Source organism: Dunckerocampus dactyliophorus, chromosome 8 (genome assembly GCF_027744805.1).
Source record: "Dunckerocampus dactyliophorus isolate RoL2022-P2 chromosome 8, RoL_Ddac_1.1, whole genome shotgun sequence".
In the NCBI taxonomy this organism is placed as follows: Eukaryota; Metazoa; Chordata; class Actinopteri; order Syngnathiformes; family Syngnathidae; genus Dunckerocampus; species Dunckerocampus dactyliophorus.
The window spans coordinates 2,501,125-2,521,696 of record NC_072826.1 but is presented as its reverse complement, the minus strand read 5'-3'; the positions used below and the strand labels follow the sequence as shown (position 1 = coordinate 2,521,696).

Below are 20,572 nucleotides of genomic sequence, written 5' to 3'. Positions count from 1 at the left end.
ACATGCGATTAACCCGTGCTGTTTGGCCCTGGGCCCACACCGTAGTTTGAGGAAACGCAGCGGCGTGGCGGTTGATGGGGAGCCGCAAGCAGGAAAAAATATTGAAAAGAAAAGCGTATTTTGAATGGCCCTGGCAAATGGCTCCCCACAAGACCGAAGTTATTTGTACCTACTGTCGCTGTGAGTTGAACTGTCACCGGAGTACGTCCAGTCTCAAACGCCAGAGAGAAGAGAGAAGGTACTGTAGCACTGCAGGGGTTTTTTATTGTCATTTATTCAGTGGTACCCTGGCATGCGAGTGTCCCAACTAACGAGTGTTTTTTAGATACGCGCCGTCGCTCGGCTGAATTTTTGCTGCGAGCCATGATTTGCTAGTTCCCAGCAGGCATAGCCGCGGACAGCTATTTGGGGGCTTGTGTCAAAGCGACAAAGGAGGAAGTGAGCGAATCTCAATGAGATGGCAGTAACTGCTCGTGAGGGAACTTAGCGTTATTTATTATTATTTATTAGCGTTTGTGCTTGAAGTGCTGTTTGTCAAAGTTGCATGTTGAAAGACCCGCGGTGTCACACTTCCATATCATCGTTCAAGTGGCCAGACCAAGAAAAGTGTGATAAAGCGTGTGTATTTGTGTGTGTGCATGTCTGTAAAAGAGTGTTTGGAAGTGAAGTATAAGCTACACTATGGCTGCTATAGCCTGACTGCACTACAGTACACTGTAAGGGCGCAGTCCCACTTCTGTAAGCTACTGACTGTTCTTGAGCACTTTATTTTTTGTAAGTTGTCAATATTTGTTTTTCTAACACTCTGTTTTCATTTCACTTAGTTTGCAAACCTTTATTGGTAATGTTAGTCACAATTATCTTTAGTGAGACTATTTGCTTGAAGAGAATGATATTTGAGTGATGGACAGTTGACCTTACCAATGTTGACTTGTTGTACATTGTGTTCGTTTTTGACATTGAGGTACATTTTGTTGTGTTTAATAAACAAACATTTGCATAAAGCAAACATATTATCCAGTCTCATGCTGATAGGTGTAGGAAAAACTTTAAAATGATCTTTCAAAGGACAAAAGCGTCTTTCTATCTGCGATTAATTAGGAGTTAACTATGGACAACGTAATTAATCACGATTAAATATTTTAATTAATTGACAGCCCTACTTATAATGTTGTTTTGCATATTTGATTTTGCACGATCCCCCGCTATATGACGTATTTGATCGTAGATGTGTGTTCTTCACTCACTGGTAAGAATTTTGAGAGTGAAGGGGTTCTTCTGCTGGATGGTGTGGGTGAAGGGAAAGCGGGCATTGCAGCTGTAGTCGTCGTTAGCATCGTGGGCCACCACGTTGGAGAAATACAAGTCTCCGTTTAACCCCTTTGACACTCGCTTATCCTGAGGGATCGGACTCATCACTGCGACAAGAAGACACAGACAGAGAGGGCTTAGTCATCCATTCATGGGTCATCGCTTCAACTCTTAATGACAACACAACTTGAACTTGGATGGCTGGGGACACGTGTCATTGTGAGTGTGAACATAGGATCTGAAATCTAGACGTTTGCAAAAGGTTGATTTTAACAGGTTTAATTTTAACAAGGGTAACATACAGTGGTGTGAAAAAGTGTTTGCCCCCTTCCTGATTGCTTATTTTTTGCATGTTTGTCAGACTTAATGTTTCAGATCATCAAGCAAATGTAAATATTAGTCAATGACAACACAACTGAACACAAATTGCAGTTTTTAAATGAAACTTTTTTCTTATTAAGGGAGTGGAAAAAGTGATTGCCCCCCCCCCGTTAAAACATAACTTAACTGAGATGAATTGAGATCTATCAGTGTGCAAAAAGGTTCTAAAGCCATTTCTAAAGCTTTGGGACTGCAGCAAACCACAGTGAGAGCCATTATCCACAAATGGCAAAAATATGGATGAATGGTGAACCTTCCCAGGAGTGGCCAACCAACCAAAATGACCACAAGAGAGCAGTGACGACTCATCCAAGAGGTCACAAAAGACCCCACAACAACATCCAAAGAACTGCAGGCCTCACTTGCCTCAGTTAAGGTCAGTGTTCATGACTCCACCGTAAGAAAGACACTGGGCAAAAACGGTTCCAAGACAAAAAACACTTCTGAACAAAAAGAATGTTAAGGCTCGTCTGCAGTTGATCGCAGTTGTTGCTGCTAAGGGGGGCCCAGCCAGTTATTAGGTTCTGGTGGGCTTTTCACACAGGACCATGTAGGTTTGGATTGTTTTTTCTCCTTTAATTCTAAAAGTTTCATTTAAAAACTGCATTTTGTGTTCAGTTGTGTTGTCACTGACTAATATTTACATTTGTTTGATGAGCTGAAACATTTAAGTGTGACCAACATGCAAAAAAAAAAAAAGAAATCGGGAAGGGGGCAAACACTTTTTCACACCACTGAAGTTGCCAGGTTTGGGGTATTAAAGGCTGGGGAAGTCGGTGGGTTGCTTTAGTCCATCTACTGCTGTAGAAAGCAGTGCTTGTGTTTGCATGTATAACTGCTGCTCACTGCTATTCATCCAGAAAGTGAATGGGGGAGGGAGGCCTGGAGGGGGGTTGCAGGGGAGGACCAACGCTGTGCCTTCAGTCACCACCACCGGCTCCAGCACCTCCTTAGGCCACAGAGGAGCCTCTGGATTGGGGGTGTAAGTAGGAGGAAAAGGCATGAAAGAGAAATTAATGTGGAACATTTTAAAATAAGCAATTTCTCAAACAACATGCTTGTGTTCTTACTGGAGACCCGGAGTAGAATTTTATTGGAAAGCGCCACTCCATGTTCATTGCTGGCAAAACACTGGTACTCTCCTTCATAATCCTCTGGACGTCCTCCGTTACGGAAACCGATTTCCAGGGTTCCCGAGCGTTTCCGCATTGTCACACGGGGATCTTTCCCGATGTTGAAAAACTTCCCGTTCCTTCGCCATGAGAACCTGCGCCATACAATCGAGAAGAAAAGAGTAAATCCCAGGGAGATGTGCTAATGCTGGCTGGTCTTCCTCACGGCCAGGTGGTTCTGGGTTTCAACTTGCATGGGTTTTCAGGATATTCTGTTTGAAATCAGATATACTGTATAGCACCCTGGAGCAGCTGTGTTTGACCGTAGAGGTACCATTGTATATACTGTATACTGTATAGTACAATCCAACCTCAGTTTTTCCTGTGAGTCGGTTTACATCAGACATTTTCACCTAAATTTTACCACGGTGTTTGTATAGTATCGCGTGGAACAAAGAACTCCATTTGTCCTGTACTGTACTGTATCGTTCGCGAAATCGAGTGCCTCGAGCACCCTACGTGTTGTGACTCACTGTCCGTGCTTTTTTTTATGGAGTGTGATTGTTAAATAACCCGCCATGGGGCCACAAAAGTTGTGAGTGCCAGCAATTTCATAAAGAAGGTGAGAAACACTCATAAATTCAAATCTCAAATCAATCAAAAGTTCTCCTCCTATTCTGTGTGGAAGTGGTACATTCTTACTTTGTCCTCCTTCCCCACTCCGTTTGAAACCCTGACTTAAGTTTAGAATAAATAAATTGGAGGTTAACCAGTCAGCTTGCTATGCTTAAAACTGCGGCCGTCTCTTGTGTCCCTGCAGTGATCCTGTAGCCTGCGCATTACAGTTGAGCAATGTGGTGTAAACCAAGAATAATAGGAGTGTAAAGGTGACTACAGTGTTCCCTCGCCCCATCACAGTTCACCTTTCGCTGTTTTGCAATTTTTTTTATGCAAATTAGTGAAGAAGTAACAATACTAGGGAAGAAAGTAACAATGCGCATTGTGTTCTGCCTCCTGATTGGCTAAGGGAGAACCCAGCCATTGTCTTCTGCGTCCTTATTGGCTGTAGACCGTTGTCAATCAATCTCCTTCATGCTGAACTGCCGTGTTTCCTGTTGTGTGATCGCTTGCACTCTGAGCGCTGATGTTTGCACGTTTTCTCCCCGACAAAACCCACGCTGTCGATGAAACATTCCGCACCCAAAAGGCAGCGCAAGACAACCACCGCACAAAAAGTTGGACTTCTGGACATGCTGAAGGAAGGCAGAAGTTGCGCGGCTCTAGGGCGCCGTTACAGAATAAATTAATCTTCCGTTGGAGGAGGAAAAGGAAGACGAGGAAACTAGGACGACAAAAACTATGTTTTACCAAGGACACAAAAACGCTTCAGCGGAGCGGCGCCAGGATGAAGAGCCACGGTCAGACGAGTGAAATACGTGTGAGTCACTTCATAATTTCTTGTGTCCAACCTCATTGGTTGATCATTAAAATTCAAACCAAGCTTTGAACTTTGAGCGTTTAAACAAGAGAAGATGTAAGAAAATGTTCATGCCTGCCTGAGAAAAGTGTATAAAGTGTACGTTTGGCGAGGGGGTCACAGCCTTAAAACACGTATAATCATTCTGAACAAATAAAGTTGGCTACTTTGTGGATTTCACTTACCGCGGGCCATTATGGGAACCCCCCCGCGATAAACGAGGGAACACTCTATGGACATGTAATTTCATGTCTACAGGGCTCTAATGACGGTAAAAAAAAACGTATTTAGGAAGTCATAAACATGTTTTCTATGTTGTAAGTACGAAAATATTTCATTTATTTATACGGAAAATTACTTATCACGGTCAGCGATAAGAACCAATTAACTGCAATAAACGAGGGGCGACAGTATTTCCAATGGGAAAAATGACCTCAGGTTTCACACGGTTCAGTTTTCGTCGATACCACTGTCTGCAATGTAAGACGAAAGCCCCCTCAGGTTGCTAGTGCGACTAAATGCAAACGTCAGACTGCTCTCCTTTATTTACGTCTCAAACATAATTCTGTTGGCCGTAGCGTAGACACATTTTAGTTGCAAGACAACTAAGACAACAAGCTAAGGTTAGCATGCTGTTTTATTTTTGTTTGTGGGTGTTTTTCTAGACATGCCCTGCTGGAAAAAACAGCGTACTGTAGACCAGCTACCGGCATGACGAGCACAGACCAGCTTATGATGTGTTGTCATGCTGGTGTGCTGGTCCACCAGCTAAACCAGCACCAAACCAGAACAGACCAGCACTGACCAGCATAGACCAGCATCATTTCCATGCTGGTCTATGTTGTTTCTTTCAGCAGGGTAAAATCTAAATGCATCACCCATCCCGTATCAATGGAACCCCAAGTATGATGTCTATATTCTCACTGACTGTTTATTGACTTACTGACTGCCTCCAGTCAAGATGGGTCTACTCAAGGAGCTTTAGTAGTACAGTATTACTACCAAGTATTGAACCAATTGAAGCTGCGTGTGCGAGTTTGAGTGTTTGTTAACATTGTAAGACAATGCTGTGAGTGAACTGGAGAAGGATCCCTTTTTGCTTGAAGATTTAATGAGCATGAATAGTCAAGCGATTATCATTATTTTCGCACAATGAGCGCGCTGTGTTGGGAAGGAGAGCCACTACGTGTGCTGCCACTGCTTCACTGTGAGCTTGTGTAACTGGGTGCACAGGAATGTGTGTAACCACGTACGGCCGAGCCAAAATAAACAATGCGCCACTGTCCTCAACTGGTCACCAGTGATGTAACCATTGGAGACACTGCGTGTACTTGTGTGTGTGTTTGTATTAGTGTTCCAGTGTACTGAGACTGGTTCTGAGGCTTGCCACAGGACATGTCCACATGAATATGGGTATTTTACGGGCATACTTTTCTATGCGTTGTGGCTCCACTCGTCCAGGTTTTCCTTCAAAACTGAGCATTTGGGAAACTCCAGCCAGAATGGAGATAAAAAAAAAAACAACTCCAGCTTCAGCGTTTGTGTGTGGACGAGTAAAACAGAGCTTTTTAGTTTGTTCCATAAGAAATGTGCGGCCTTATCTCATGTTTTACCAACATGTTCTTTAAACAACAAGACTTGCAGCAATCGTGCAGCCAGGAACAGGAAGTGGAAGGAGAGTTGATTTGAGGCAAACGTGTTGCTTTTCCCACGTGGTAAATACAGTCATGGAAAAAATTCTTGTTCATTTTAATGCCTGATACAACTAAAGGTACATTTGTGTGGGAAAATATAACAACGACAACAAAAATAGCTCACAAGAGTTACATTTATTGGCATTAAAATGCTAGATCGATTCATGTTAGAACTTAAGTGATTTTGGTTATTATCAAGAAAACCATGGAAGTTGCTCGATATCAGCTCTTAAATTAAACCCTTATGAGCTATATTTGTTATATTTGTCCAAACAAATGTACCTTTAGTTCTAACAGGCAATAAAATGGATCAATAGATTGAAGAAACAAGGTGGTCTCATCACTTTTTCCATGAGTGTACATTTACACTAATGCAGCTACAGCAACAGTAGCACAATAAATGCAACGTTACCTGGTTGCCTTTTCAATGTAGCTAGTAACAACAGGTTAAGTGAACGAGTTAACAGACGAATACCCGCCAGTCCCAGTGCAGTGGAAAAACTCTCAAGTTTTGAACGACTCGGCCAACACTCGACCATTTCTAGTGCGGATCCACGTCTACTACGAATCACGATGAAACAAGCAACCCTGCAACAATTAGCACAATCTGCAGCCTCTTCTCATCCTGTTTGTGACCTGTGTGTGTGTGTGTGTGTGCGCTTGCATGTGTGTGTTGCTTACATTGGCACAGGGTTGCCCTTGGCCTCACACTCGATGATGATGTTATCTCTGGGGTCCACAATGTAGTCCTTCACTGACTCCTTGGTTATAGTCGGGGGCTGTTTCACTGAGGGGAAAGGAATACAACATACATGAATTCAATGGAAGTGATGAACGTACATGTTTTTATCATTCAGTGCTCTGGTTAGCCGTGAGACAGAATGTAAACATGGTGATGAAATAGTCAATAGGATAATCATTCCAGTGTTTACAGTAGCAAAATGGTCATGTATTTGCTTTTAGCCTGACATCAGTAACAAGTGAATACACCATGGTGTCCACCTTCCCCGCTGTGCTCGGTCCACTGTTCATATTTAATAGCTCACTCAAGACAAGCCCCCCCACGCCCAGCGCCACACCGAGACAACACATCTTCGCCCTTTTGCTTTTCTAGCTCGCCCAGTCCTGCAGGGCTTTAAATAAGACGAGCGCATCTTCGGAACAAACACAAAGCACCAAGCGAGAGAACTGAAAAAAGTAGTCAGGAATCAAACTCTGGCTCGCTATGAAAAGGGAATCCCTGCCTGTTCTTCTTTTTTTAACTGCAGCTTTACCAGCTAATCTCATCCACCAAGGAAATTGCTTGTATTGTAGAGTATAAACGGCATGCTGCTCGATTCAAACCATTCCTATACCGTGCATAACAAATAATTGGGTTTTCCATGCGCGACAGTACCCATCCTGCAGTTTCGTACAACAGTAACAATTCCAGTGTGACTGATATGTTAACAGGAAAGACTTACGGTCTGCCAGGATCTTTGCTGTTAGTCCAACGTAAAGCAACAGGGAGACACACAGTGTGGGGAGATTGTAAAGAGGCTGTTAATCATACGAGGGAAACACACACATATACAGTACAGATGGTCCTCGGGTTACGATGGAGTTCCGTTCCTAGACTGTGATGTGAGTGGAGTTTTGGTGCAAGTTGGATCTTATGCCTAAATGATACCAAACTTCACACTCATGCTGTACGCAGAACACACAAACAACATCAAATACAGTAATAAAACACTAAACACAAGAATTCAATGAAACAATAGTCCCAAAAATAAAAGCCTTTCCATCTCAATAATAAGATCGCAACGATGTTTTGTTATTACTGCAGCTTTCATAGGAGCAGATCCTTTAACATGCTCAAGGATACTACAGGTATAGCGACCTGGCATTTACCTGTATGTGCAGACCGAGTCTTGACTGTGTTGTGTGTGTGTGAGAAGGACGGCAGAGAGCACAGTTGAGTTTGCTGATGTTGTTTTGGTGCGGTTGCGGCCGACAGTAGCCTGTTTTGTTTTTGCAATACCGTGTTCCCTCGCTACATCGCAGTTCACCTTTTACTATTTTTTTAAAGTGCAATTTTGCATATTTTTTTAAACAGCGTATGAACGCCCATTTTGTTCTGCGTCCTTGTGGTGTATTAGAGCGATCTATCGGTGCTCTGCTGTATGTGTCTGTTATTGTATTTACTACTGCTACCAGTAGAGGGTGTTGAATACTCATGTGAGAGTTGAAGACGTGTGCAGCTCCACCTGTGTCAGTGCCTGTTTACGTGCCTGGAGGAGCATATTAGGAACCATAGCCAGCTAAATATAGAGCCACAACCCTGATTGGCTGAGGGAGAACCCGCCCATTGTGTTCTGCGTCCTGATTGGCTGTAGACCACTGTCAATCAAACTCCTTCATGCCGTTTCCCGTTGTGGTCAATAGTTGCTAGCAAACTAGCTAACTGTGTGAGCTGCTTGCTAACCGCCAATAAAGAATTGAAGAAGAAGAAGAAGAAGCTAATCGGCTAAATGAATCTTCGGTTCAAGGATTAGGACGAGGACAACGGCAGGAGAAATATGCTTTAGCAAGGATACAAAAAAAAAGAATTTATGGGACCACAAAACACCGTAACCTGAGGACAACCTGTACAGTAGTACATAATAGCTTACGATTATTAGGTCACACAATCCTATTAGCAGAAACTAGACTAATTGCTGCCATGGTGAGTGATAACTTACCTGTTTGTAGTTTTCATATGATGAGCAGAGAGAAAAAGGACACAAAACAGTCATTGAAGGCACCAAACAATGAAAATGCAAGCTGTTATTCAGACAGATTAGCAAAACGCACGTGCACATATTCCTAATCAACCTGCTAGGTCTGCTGGTTCAAGGTTATGACAACTTGAGTTGCAGTTGAGGAAGCAAGCCTGTGTTAGGTGGCTTGACCTTTGACCTTTATGTTGATCAAAAACAGAAATATCATTGTGTGCACGTGCTACCATCTGCAATCACCTCCTGTCTTCATGTCGTCTGTGTTTAGTTCATTTGGAAATCATTTCCGCGGTGAAGGCCTACAGTGGACATGGAAATAAGAAAGGGTGTGTGTGCGCTTGTGGGAAAGTGTGTGTTTTGCAGGGCTGTGTAGCAAAGCACACATCAATACGGAGTCACGAGTGCAGTTTTGTGGGAGGATGATAAGGACACACAAGGAGGAGAGGGGCAGGGGCTTCTCTCTCAGGCTATTGAACCAGATAATCCGCACACCGTGAAAAATGTGGCCAACATATCAATAGGGATTATATTATACGTATTATAGCCACATATTTGCAAATTTGTATAATTTTGTGCTTCAAAACTGCACAATTAGGCCTTTTATTTGCCAAATGGCTACCTCACTCACGGTGCAAACAAAACTAACACAACAAGTAACATACATGGAAGACACATGAACAATGTGGGTATCGAACTAGATGCTTACACACTAATAAACATGCAAAGCTATACTATTTTATGCTCATTTATAACCCGCAAGGTATGCTGGGAAGCCCCCACGCACACTCCCCCAACACAAAGTTACCCAGCATGCCTTGCGGGGTATAAATCAGTATAAGATAGTGTTGTTTTGCATTCTATGAGTGTGTAAACGTATTTCGATACCGGCATAGACCGTGGGGTCTTCTGAGACCACCACCCCCATGAATAGTGGGGGATCTGCTGTAATGGAGAAAAGGATCATGATACTGTGGTAAAGAAAGTATGTGTGCTTTCCGTATTGGTTAATGTTACACATCGCGTGTACGGTAATGGCCACCAGCTATGATTCACTTTCTTTTGACATACTCGATCAGCTCCTTGGAGCTCCCACCATCAGTTCATCAATGTGCAAATCCAGAGGTCACGCTGGGTTGTGAGGGAATTACCCAAATGTCCGCTGTGGGCAGGTGCGTGGTTGATTTCAGACCAACAGAGCCCCACAGGTCAGACAGAGTGACATGGCACCGTGGGGGGTCAGAGGAAGCATTTGTGTGCGTGCACATGGCAGGTGTCCTTGGAGTTTCAGTGAAAAAACAGCCTTCATGTTAAAATTGCAAGACACCGTTTGTCTTTTCTCTAAAAAGGCGTGTGTGTTTGTGCACAATAAAAAGAGTGTATTTGATGAAAAGGGTGTTCAAAGGAATCTCACTGTTTCTTGTGGAATCTATTATGCTTCAAAGCGTTTATGACGTAAACGTGTATTGCGTGGGCTGTACATGTAGTGACAACGTAACATAGGGCCCCATGATTCCGTGACGGGAATCGCGGACGGAATCACGGAATTGTCCAATGAAAATGGAATCTACTGTAAAACACGGAATCTCATGAAAATTGACATAACGATGAATGAAATGCTGTCATCTTGAGGAGAACGAACATTTGTGTGGGGAAGCATTTCCCCGCCGGACCGCTCAATCCCACTGAGCCCGCCCCCTCCCTAACTAAACATGTCGAATGGGCCACCTGAAACACTGGCAAAAGCTGTTGAAACAACTTTGAAACTCCTCTCTTACGGAGCGTGAATGGAAGCTAGCGGGGTTAGCTTAGTTTAGCAAAGCATGCTGGTGAGGCTGCGTGTGTGTGTTTACATCGGGTTGTGTTTTACTTCTTGTTAACACAAACGAGTGTTTTTCGCTGCCCGCTGTCGTCGTGCAAGAGAGGCACGTTTATTCTTGCTGCCAGCTCGTCTTAACCGTCAACACACACACAGCGCACTTCCGGCCTTCAAAATAAGAGCTCTGCTCGCCACATACTGTCTAATTGGGTAAACAAAGTAAGGGTGTCACAAAAATATCTTACACTAATAACGCAATTGGAATTGCATTGGTGACTATGTCTTCTTTGTGACTAGCTGTCAAAGACCAGGTCGCCAGGCGACACATTGCACCCGACCCTTATGCTTGCCCCCGCACGTGGTGGGTCTACAGGGGGGTAAAGCATGCTGGTAAAGTAAGTGTAAAAGGTAAAAAAAAAAAACAGAGTTAAACAAATTAAAAAAGGAAAAATGGAATTTGGGCAAAAAATGTGAATTTGGGCCCTCATAAAAGCAGAATTACTGAGTAACTTACGGTCTTGCGGAACTTCGATTGTCACAGTCTCGTGCCATAGCAGCAGCTGTAATGACATTAAGGCCAAGGCCGCACGCCCGCCCTGCCTCAACATGTCTCCCCTTCTGATTGGCGGCTCTCACCACTCCTGATGGACGCGCCTCCTGTCAGTCACGCTGACGACCTGTGAAAGAGGCACAGATGGTTAGCAAGTCGTTGTGTGTATGTACGGTCCATGCTGTGTGTGTGTGTGTGTGTGTGTGTGTGTGGCCTACATTTCCAGCTGTGTCCACATGTGGCAACCTCGACCCCCGGGGTTTGGTGCGGTTGTGTTTCACACAAATTCCACCAATCCCTGCGAAACATGCGCCGCCTCACTTTGACCAATCACATTTGTCCCCGCGGAGCGCTCAAACGCGTATGTCAATTGTCAAACCAATGAAATGCGTCACATCCTCACTAAAAGCCACGCTCAACAGTTTCCCATTGCGCGTCATGAAAGCGGTGGTAAACTACGTGCGTTGTGTGTTGGAACACACAAAAGGAGGGTTAGTTTGTATCAATTGGCTGACTTACATCAATTATAATGCTTCATCTTTTGGGAAAAAGATGAGCCTTACAGTAAATCAATGTAAGCGCTGCACATGATAGCAGCTTTCTAATTGACTCCACAGCATCTGAACATGAAAGCCAAGCCAGGTGTGTGCGCTGCCCATCACACCAGGACCACCTGTCCTTTGTTAATCTCTGTGCCACATGCCACCCTCCCTTACTGGGATCAATTACGAGCTCTGCATGACGTCGCACTAAAGCTCAAAGCTACTGGTAACAGCTTACAACCCAATTTTAAAAAATGGTGGCAGTGAGTGTTCGATATTGGCTGACATTTTTAACCATAAAACATGCATTAGACGAGAACATTAGACTTTGCCTGATCAAACAATAGCGTTGAAAAGTGGAAGAAGTCCACCTCTGAATGGCTGAAGAAAAACAAAATGAAGACTTTGGAGTGTCCTAGTCCAAGTCCTGACCTGAATCCTATTGAGATGCTGTGGCATGACCTTAAAAAGGCGCTTCATGCTGGAAAAGCCTCCAATGTGGCTGAAAGACAACAACAGCGTGTAAGAGACTCATTGCAAGTTATCACAAACGCTTGATTGCAGTTGTTGCTGCTAAAGGGGGCCCAACAGCTTATTAGCTTTAGGGGGCAATCACTTTTTCACACAGGACCATCTAGCTTTGGATTGCTTTTTCTCCCTTAATCATAAAGTTTCATTAAAAAAAACTGCTTTTTGTGTTCAGTTGTGCTGTCATTGACTAATATTTACATGTGTTTGATGATCTGCAACATTTAAGTGTGACAAACACGCAAAAGAATAAGAACTGGGGAAGGAGGCAAACACTTTTTCCACCACTGTATGTATAATTTCACCAAGAAATGAACACAAAGCACATCAATTGCAGACCAGTTTCCTCACAGAGGGACACAACAGGTTTTCAGCCTGAAGGCAGGAATAACCTAAAACCTGCCAAGCCATTATACATAAGCCATTATACATGAACCATCTGGTGGCATGTCAATCAATACACACATGGCAATTAAATAGGAAAACCGCCCCTCGGGACCAAATAACGCAACTATTGGCTGGCAGAAGGTGACAAATCTCACAGGTGCCGATCGGGATGAACTGTACGTGTTCACACACGAATGAGGACACACCCTCATGCTCATACACACACACGTACAAGTGCTCATTTCTCTGCAGGCCAGCTGTTCTGGAACCTAACTATTCAGCTCCGTATTTCAGCTCATTACTGAATTCACACACCACGGAGGGAAGCAACTGGGTAAACAACACTGGAAACAACCTCGTATGATCAGCCTCCAGCAGCAATGTTACTGGGAAGAGAAATAAAGATTTAAAGCAACGTGGGGGAAGGACAGAGACGAGCAAATCACGCAATAAGTGGGATGTTCACAAATAGGTCATTGTTTGTCTCCACGCTCGACACACTGCAGTGCATTATTAATGATAGCGCCGAGTGCTACACTTGAGTTTAGGGTGAACATTACATACTACATACTGTAACCTATCCCAGAGGGTCTGGACAAACCAAGGAACAGATCACCAATTTGATGAACTACGCCGCAACATCAGGAATCACATTATGGTCAGCGTATAAGCTGGTTAGCATGTTTTTCTGTTTATGTTGAAAATGTACTCCAAAATTTCACCTCTGTTCGCGTACACGACCCAGTTAGCATACAATATTGTCATGTTGTTATGATCCAACTGTGTTCGTAACGTATTTTTATCACAAAACATCCTTATTAGGAGCCTGTTAGCTTGCTAAAAAAATTGATACGGGAACCGGACGTCCTTGTCCGTCGCTCGTCTATGACATCATCACCAGCTGACTCTGTATTTCCTTGCTACCTCACACACGCCACACTATTGAAGTCAAGAACTAATAACATTTTTGGGTGTCCGGAACGGATTAATTGGATTACACGGAGAAAAAATGAGTCGGTGGGAGTACGTTTCCGTTTGGGTCGGACCTTCTGGAACGGATTAATCACGCCAACCAGTGTGTTTGCTTTGGGATAGTTAGATGTTGGATTACTGCAGTATCGTGGGATCTTTGGGACACTTTTAATTACATTGTATGGTTGTCCCTCGCTGCATCGCGGTCCCAACATCGCTCCCTCACTCTATCGCAGTTTTTCAGAAATGTATTAATTAATAAATGATTGTTGTTTTGTGGTTGACTATGGCCAAAAATATTGAAAGACAAGTCATTTGTAGTATTCTGGTCACTAGACCTTGAGGAGACATGACTGCATCCGGTCAAGCATGGCATGTCCAACATGATAGAGTGAAAAAAAAAGATATCCTCCCATTCAGTGTGGAAGTGGTAAGTTTTTGGCTTGTTACTTTGTCCTTCTTCCCCACTCCACTTGAAACCCCTTCTTACAGGGTTTATTTCATCTGCAAAAACACAGCGCTTAGTTCCGAAGCTTAATCAATTCCTGACAGACTGAACTCCTGCCGCCGCTGACGACATGACTGTAACCAACCTAGACAGCCTGCCCAGGACATACACATGCTACCATCTATCCACCACCACCGGATATTCCACATGTTCTTGGGGATTTGTTCTCGCCCATCTTCTTTCAGTCCCTTCTTTACCAACTGTTGAATTATACATTGTCTTATCATATCGGCAACAGAAGGAGGCAACTGCTGAATAGCGAGTGTGGAGCCTTCATGCTTCAAGTTCATATCAGACAATGAACTGATGATGAACTCAACAGCAGTGTATTAAAAGTCTACAAACAAGGCTTAGCTTGCGAATAATACGCAAAACTGGTTATCTTGTCATCAAACACAACAATGCAATTTAGCGCCGCGGGCAAGATTACATTTACATACGCTTTATAATCCCAAAGAAGACTTTAAGGCCTTCTTTTGATTTATTGACATTGAGATCATGTTTAATTCCTTACGCACTGAGAAAGAAGGTCAACGTCCAAAGCAAGGGCAAGATGGACTTTCTGTGAGAAGGTCATACTTATTCCCACGTGCATGCATTTCACGCTCTGCTTCAGCAAGTTGCCTCTCAGTTCCAGTCGGTCACTGGGCGAGCTAACCTTCCAGTTCCCATCCATGGCTGTGATCGTGACATTAATGGGGGTTTTTTCTGATCATGGAGTTTAAAGTCATCATGAGACCAAAACAGATGAACTTCCTGTTTTCCTGTGAAATATTTACCATTTTTAACCATTTTCATCACTTTTTCCGGGTCTGGAGGAGCTGGAGCAAGTGACGTCGACACACCCAGATGTTCCCGCTCACTACTGTACCTGTACATCCCGTTACAGTATTATGCTTCCGTTCTCTGTCAATTTCTGTAGTTTGTTATATATTTTTTATATTATGCCCGCTTGTTGTGTTGAAGGCTTTTGCTGAAACACTCGAGGAGACGGAGTAAGCTCGTTCACATTTCCAAAAGACACCATTCGTCAAACTTCGTGGGACAAATGTTTCCATACTGCCCCGAAGATGGAAATAAAAAGTCAAAAACCCACAAGACGTTTGACCGTGGAAAAGCATGCGAAGGTGGCAGTAAGTCCATTTCTCGTGCTAACATGTCCCACGGTAGCTAGCCTGGTGCTGTCGGCTCATGCAGTGCGATTCCTAACTGTCTGCTACCTACAGTATCTGTTGTGGCTATCACTGCCAGTAAAACACATCACACTCCTCGCAACACAATACTAGTGAATGTTATTATTGCTGTGAAATCGGTAATGCTATTCTCTTTCTATGATCTACCGGTGCAGGAGTCGTTGCGGAAGAAAATCCAATAACATAAACTCCATAAAAGTTACATGCACATGTAGGCCAATTATGCAAATGAGATGATTACACCACCACCCCCCACAGTTAAGAGTGCTGCCCTGTGGGAAACACTGAATATAGTAGAGGCATTAGCACATGCACTTCCCCCGCAGCCATTTCTCTGACCTCTGTATGCCCTCAAACCCAACATCACAGACCCAGTAAATAGTCCAGCCATCACACACAATTACCCTCAGCAGGCTGGTGGGAGTGATGCATTCACGTACATGCAAGTAAATACTGTATTTGCAACCAAGACAAACCTTCTGCCAAATTTGTATTTGCTTCTCCTCCTGAAGCGGTGCATGCAGGAACATACAAATTTGTCAAAATATGCAACCCCACAGCATGGACTGTGGAATTACTTTTCTGAGCAATCTGCATAATGGCTGTACTGTTATTAAGCTAAAGCCACTCTTCACTTATAGCGTACGTGTCAAACTCAGGCCCGGGGGCCAAATCTGGCCCACGGTGCATTTTCAAAAGGCCTGCGGAACTGTTTGGAAAATAGCATTGAGTTGGCCCGCCTTGCGGACCTTTTCAAACAAAGTGCTTACAGTGATCTGCGTAATTAAGCGACTCCTCGGGTATAAGCTACTCCTCTGGCGTTATAGTTTTAAAAGTGGAAACAATATTGGACAAAAGTCCAAATAATTGAACTGTAAAAAAATGACAGCGCTTTAACTTGTACACCCTGTGTACAAAATAACACCTTAAAGAGGCTACAGCAAAGCATGCTGGGAAACGCGTAATCCGCCCATTCCACAGCTGCAAACTCTTCCAGGTTACACATCTTGCGGATTGTGATGTTTTTGTGTTGATATAAAATACTGCAGACTTTGCCCGGACATTGAGAGAATGATGGAGAGGCGGTCGATCAACAATTACTTTATTGGAATGAACAACCGCGCCGACACAACCACAGTCGTACTGTATATCCGCAGACTATCAGAAAGAAGGCATTTCAAACAGGAATGAACGGACACGAAATACTAAAAAAGCCGGGATGAGAGGCATGTAGGCTGCTTACTTACCTGTTCGTCAGTGCTAATGAGACATTTTCTCAACATCTGACCATATTAACTGCTATTTTTATAGCCCGGATTATTGGGGCATGTCCTGTCGTGTTTGCAACTTCAAACAAGTGTTTGCATCCATGATGAACGTGAGGGTGCTTCATTCACCAGTTATGTTGGTTCAAAGGACACGAAGGGTTTTAATAATTTCAATATGCAGAAACATATAAGTACTGAACATTTCAGGACAAATGATAGGAAAGATACAAAGTTGGGGGGTGGGGTGGGACCAGTTCGGCCCACCACCTAATGTGGGCTTTGAGTTTTGTCCCCCCGTGCGATATCATGCTCTACATTCAGAGTCAGGATAAGTAAGGCTAAGATCATATTTCACATGCAGTTCAAAGACTTACCTAATGCGGATCAGGTCACAAATGTTTCGTCCGTGACCAATTTTTGGACCTGACGAGACAGACAAAAACACGGTGACATTAGACATTGTAGATCATTTGTTTTATCCATCCATTCATTTTCTAAATACGGTTTTTAACATTATTCGAGCCCCCTAGACATGAAATAACACCCCTATATTACCTCATATAGCAGATATAATCACATCAAGTAGTTACGGTGACATCGAATTTGACTAAATTTGACACTTGACTACTATTTTTATCTACTGTTTATCACATTATTACATTATCTCATCATTTTTCGATATTCAACTAGAAGGGAGTGTATTTGGCATGGGGGGGGGGGGGTAGGATTAAATAAGCTTTGCTTCTTCCTACTCCTTTTGAACATGTGGAACTGTGAACTGCAATATGTGATGTATTCCAATGTAACGTGTATGCACATTCAAATAAATTAAACCATTACCATTGCCATTACAGTACCATATATCAGAGAAAATAGCCATTTTTATGCTTGAAAATGCTTAATTTAGGCAAAAGAATACATAACATATGTTTAAATATGCATATTTTAGACTAGTGGTAGGCCGTATTCAACCACAAAACAGCATGATTTATTAATGAAATTATATATATACAGTATATACATTTATATATACAGTATATACATTTATATATATATATATATGTATATTCAATCATAAAAAAAACTTACTGGAGTGAAGCCATGAAATTTGAACCGCAAAGTGGCGAGGGACGACTGTATACTGTATATACTGTACACAACGTATCTACAAACAAAAACATCCATCATCAACAAACATCTTTTAGGGTGTGTGGGATTGTTTCCTCATTATCCTGTGTTAGCACAAACACAGGAAGACAAAAGCTGGAGCAGACAAGAGCAACACACACGCCTCAGGACTGTCTGCAACTCTCTCGTTTCTTTAACTGACTCTGTGCTTTCAAACAGTTCGTCTCTACGCCATCCGCTGCCCTTAGGATCACAAGACGCTCTTCCGCTCTCTCTTTTTGTCCTCCTTGGCCGTGTTACGCTTGTGCAGACACACACGCACACACACACACACACATACGCAAGAACACAGCCTGCCTGGAGGACTGTGGAAAAACCTTGAAGAGACTCTAAAAACGTGTGCACATATTGTGCAAGACTGCACCCAGACAAAACACATTGTGGTGTACTCGTATGATACTTTTAAATAGAACCCCCCCACCCCAATATAATCAATGTTTTTACATTTGCATGTCCTCTATTTCAAACCTAGGATAGATCCCAGATTAGAAAACCAAATTAGAAAATATGTGCCAGTAATGAAGCAAATCAATCAAGGATTCTGAGGAAAGTAGAAGCCTACCTGCAGTATACACCACGGGTGTCCAAACCATTTAATGCGTCTTATTTATTGTAATACATAATTCTGCCCTCTGCTGAGCGGTATGGGGGTTTTGACCTGCTCCGTTTCCGACCTGGGCCGGTGCACCCCTCCTTAGACGACCTGGTAGCCCCGGGCTCCCCCAGGAGCACCATATCGGTACCGAACTTAGCGCGGACACCCGCTCGACATAGTCCACTGTAGCTTAGAGCTCCTGGGCTCAAACAACCCTCCATCCTGAGCCTCCCAGTAGCTTGGATTACCGGCACGCGCCATCGTACCCGGTACACCACCAGGGTGTACCCCGCCTGTCACCCAAAGTCAGCTGGAAAAGGCTCCTGCATGCCCCCACGACCCTAAAGAGGAGAAGCGGTAAAGAAAATGGATGGATAGATGGATAATTCTGCCCAAGATTTGTGGGAACACGAGCCGGTCTGTGGGTTAAAAAAGGGTTGGGGACCGCTGCTCTACATGAGCAACCGTGATATAAAAACCCGGCTATCCCACATATTTACTGTCGTTATTGCTTTGTTTTTTGATACTGACTCTCACAGTGTCTGGCAAGAAAGAATAAATCTGGCCAACCCACTGAAAGCCCATGTACCAAATGCACCGCCCGCCACTGGGATAAGGTCCAGAGTCTTGCCAGCCTTGATCGTATGTTTTGGGTCACCGTCATTGCCGGGAGACCCATCCACAACCCATTGCCAGTGTTCTAGCCAGGAGGTTCTCATCCCAGAGTCTATGGTACAGTACATGGCTCCATTCGTCAGCCCCTTGTTACAGAGAAGTCTTCCTGTGCTCTTAGCAGAGAAACAGCCCAAAAGCAGAATGTTTCCACCTGTTTGACGGTGAGGACGGTGGTTTTATTCAGCACTTCCCAAGTTGATGCCAAAGAGCTCAATTTTGGTCTCATCTGAACACATCAAATTCTCCCAGGTCTTCTCTGAATCATTCAGGTGGTGATGACCAACATCAGTCTGGCCTCCAGGGAGAAAATGTCATGTCTGTTGTCCCAGCTCCTTTGAGAGCCGTAACAATCTCCTCCTGTGTAATCCTGGGCCGACCCCTCACATTTCTCACAATCATCCTAATCCCACCAGGTGAAATCCTGCATGGCGCTCCAGAGCGACGACCATTCACGCCTGTAGTCATCTCTTGGTCAACAAGCTTCTTGCTGAAGGGACGCAACGAATTTGTGTTTCATGGGCACATAACTGGTCAGAATTGGGGATCAAATATTTATTTGACTCAATCAAATAAAAATGTATTACAGAGATAGAGACAGTCTTGCAAAAAATTCACTCTCTTTCAAACCCAACCCAGTATGATCACTCCTGATTCCTTGTGATGACTAAGGAGTTGAGTTTAAACAACGTAACTGCAGTCTGTCACAAACTGAACATCTGGAGATGACATGTTTAACTGGGTTAAGTGTATTGCCAAAGGGTACAGGAGTTTATTTGCCCCACTTGAGGAGTAAGTGTGTTAATGTGTATGAGTCAGGCTGCAATGTGTAACGGTGCAAACACGCACTTAATAAACTCTTTTTGGCAACATTTTAGAACTGCAGTATCTTGGGAAGGAGAATACAAATACAGTCTGATCACTCACATCTGCACATGAACGTCCGTGGGACTGCTTACATTACAATATTGGCTTTTCTGTTTTGTAGGGGTGTAACAATACGTGTATCTGTATCTGTATCTGTATCAAACCGTTCCATACGCATGCGTACCCAACCGTGACCCCGGTATCGAACAATACGCAGTTTCAGATTTATTTTATCAACTTCTGACGGCACTCTGTGCTGAAAGCTCAGTGTATCTGCGATCGACTACTCTGTCTTAAGTTGCATTGTCAAGCACAAAGCCACTGAGCTCCGCCTCCCACGTTCATACCGAGAAAAATGTGAAAAATGTTGGCAATTTCAATCAAATTCAAGTTAAAAAAAGGCATGTAATTTATTTTTTGAATTGAAAAAATATGAAACCATGACACAAACGTATCGGACCAAACCGAACCGTGAATTTTGTGTATCGTTGCACCCCTACTGTTTTGTACAACATGTAACTGAAGCATAAACCAAAAAAAGAACCAGCCCATTGTCTTCTGCGTCCTGATTGGCTGTAGACCATCGTCAGTCAATCTCCTTCGTGACTAACTGCTGTGCTTCCTGTTGTCTGATCGCTAGCAAACAGCTTGCAGAGAACTCTGAACTCTGTATGTTTGCACGTTTTCTCCCCGGCAAAACCCACAACGTCGCCGAAACGTTCTGCACCCAAAAGTCAGAGGAAGATGCTAACCAT

The 20,572-nt window shown here is 43.5% G+C and overlaps 1 protein-coding gene across 19 annotated transcripts in view; it reads right to left on the bottom strand.

The window, feature by feature from the left end:
* nfasca (neurofascin homolog (chicken) a) overlaps positions 1-20,572 on the bottom strand; it is a 106,897-nt gene that overhangs the window by 44,984 nt on the left and 41,341 nt on the right. For 18 of the 19 annotated variants that reach the window (XR_008572302.1, XM_054785472.1, XM_054785470.1 and 15 more), the window contains 7 exons: positions 16,870-16,918; positions 11,062-11,224; positions 7,439-7,456; positions 6,657-6,762; positions 2,763-2,959; positions 2,539-2,661; positions 1,248-1,418 (listed from right to left, as the gene is read on the bottom strand). Coding sequence is in view for 18 of the 19 variants with exons in the window: in XM_054785472.1 (XP_054641447.1) it covers positions 1,248-1,418; positions 2,539-2,661; positions 2,763-2,959; positions 6,657-6,762; positions 7,439-7,456; positions 11,062-11,155 (709 nt within the window). In the remaining variant the exon portion in view is untranslated. The remainder of the gene's footprint in view (positions 1-1,247; positions 1,419-2,538; positions 2,662-2,762; positions 2,960-6,656; positions 6,763-7,438; positions 7,457-11,061; positions 11,225-16,869; positions 16,919-20,572) is intronic. The other variant, XM_054785475.1, reaches the window with a different exon arrangement.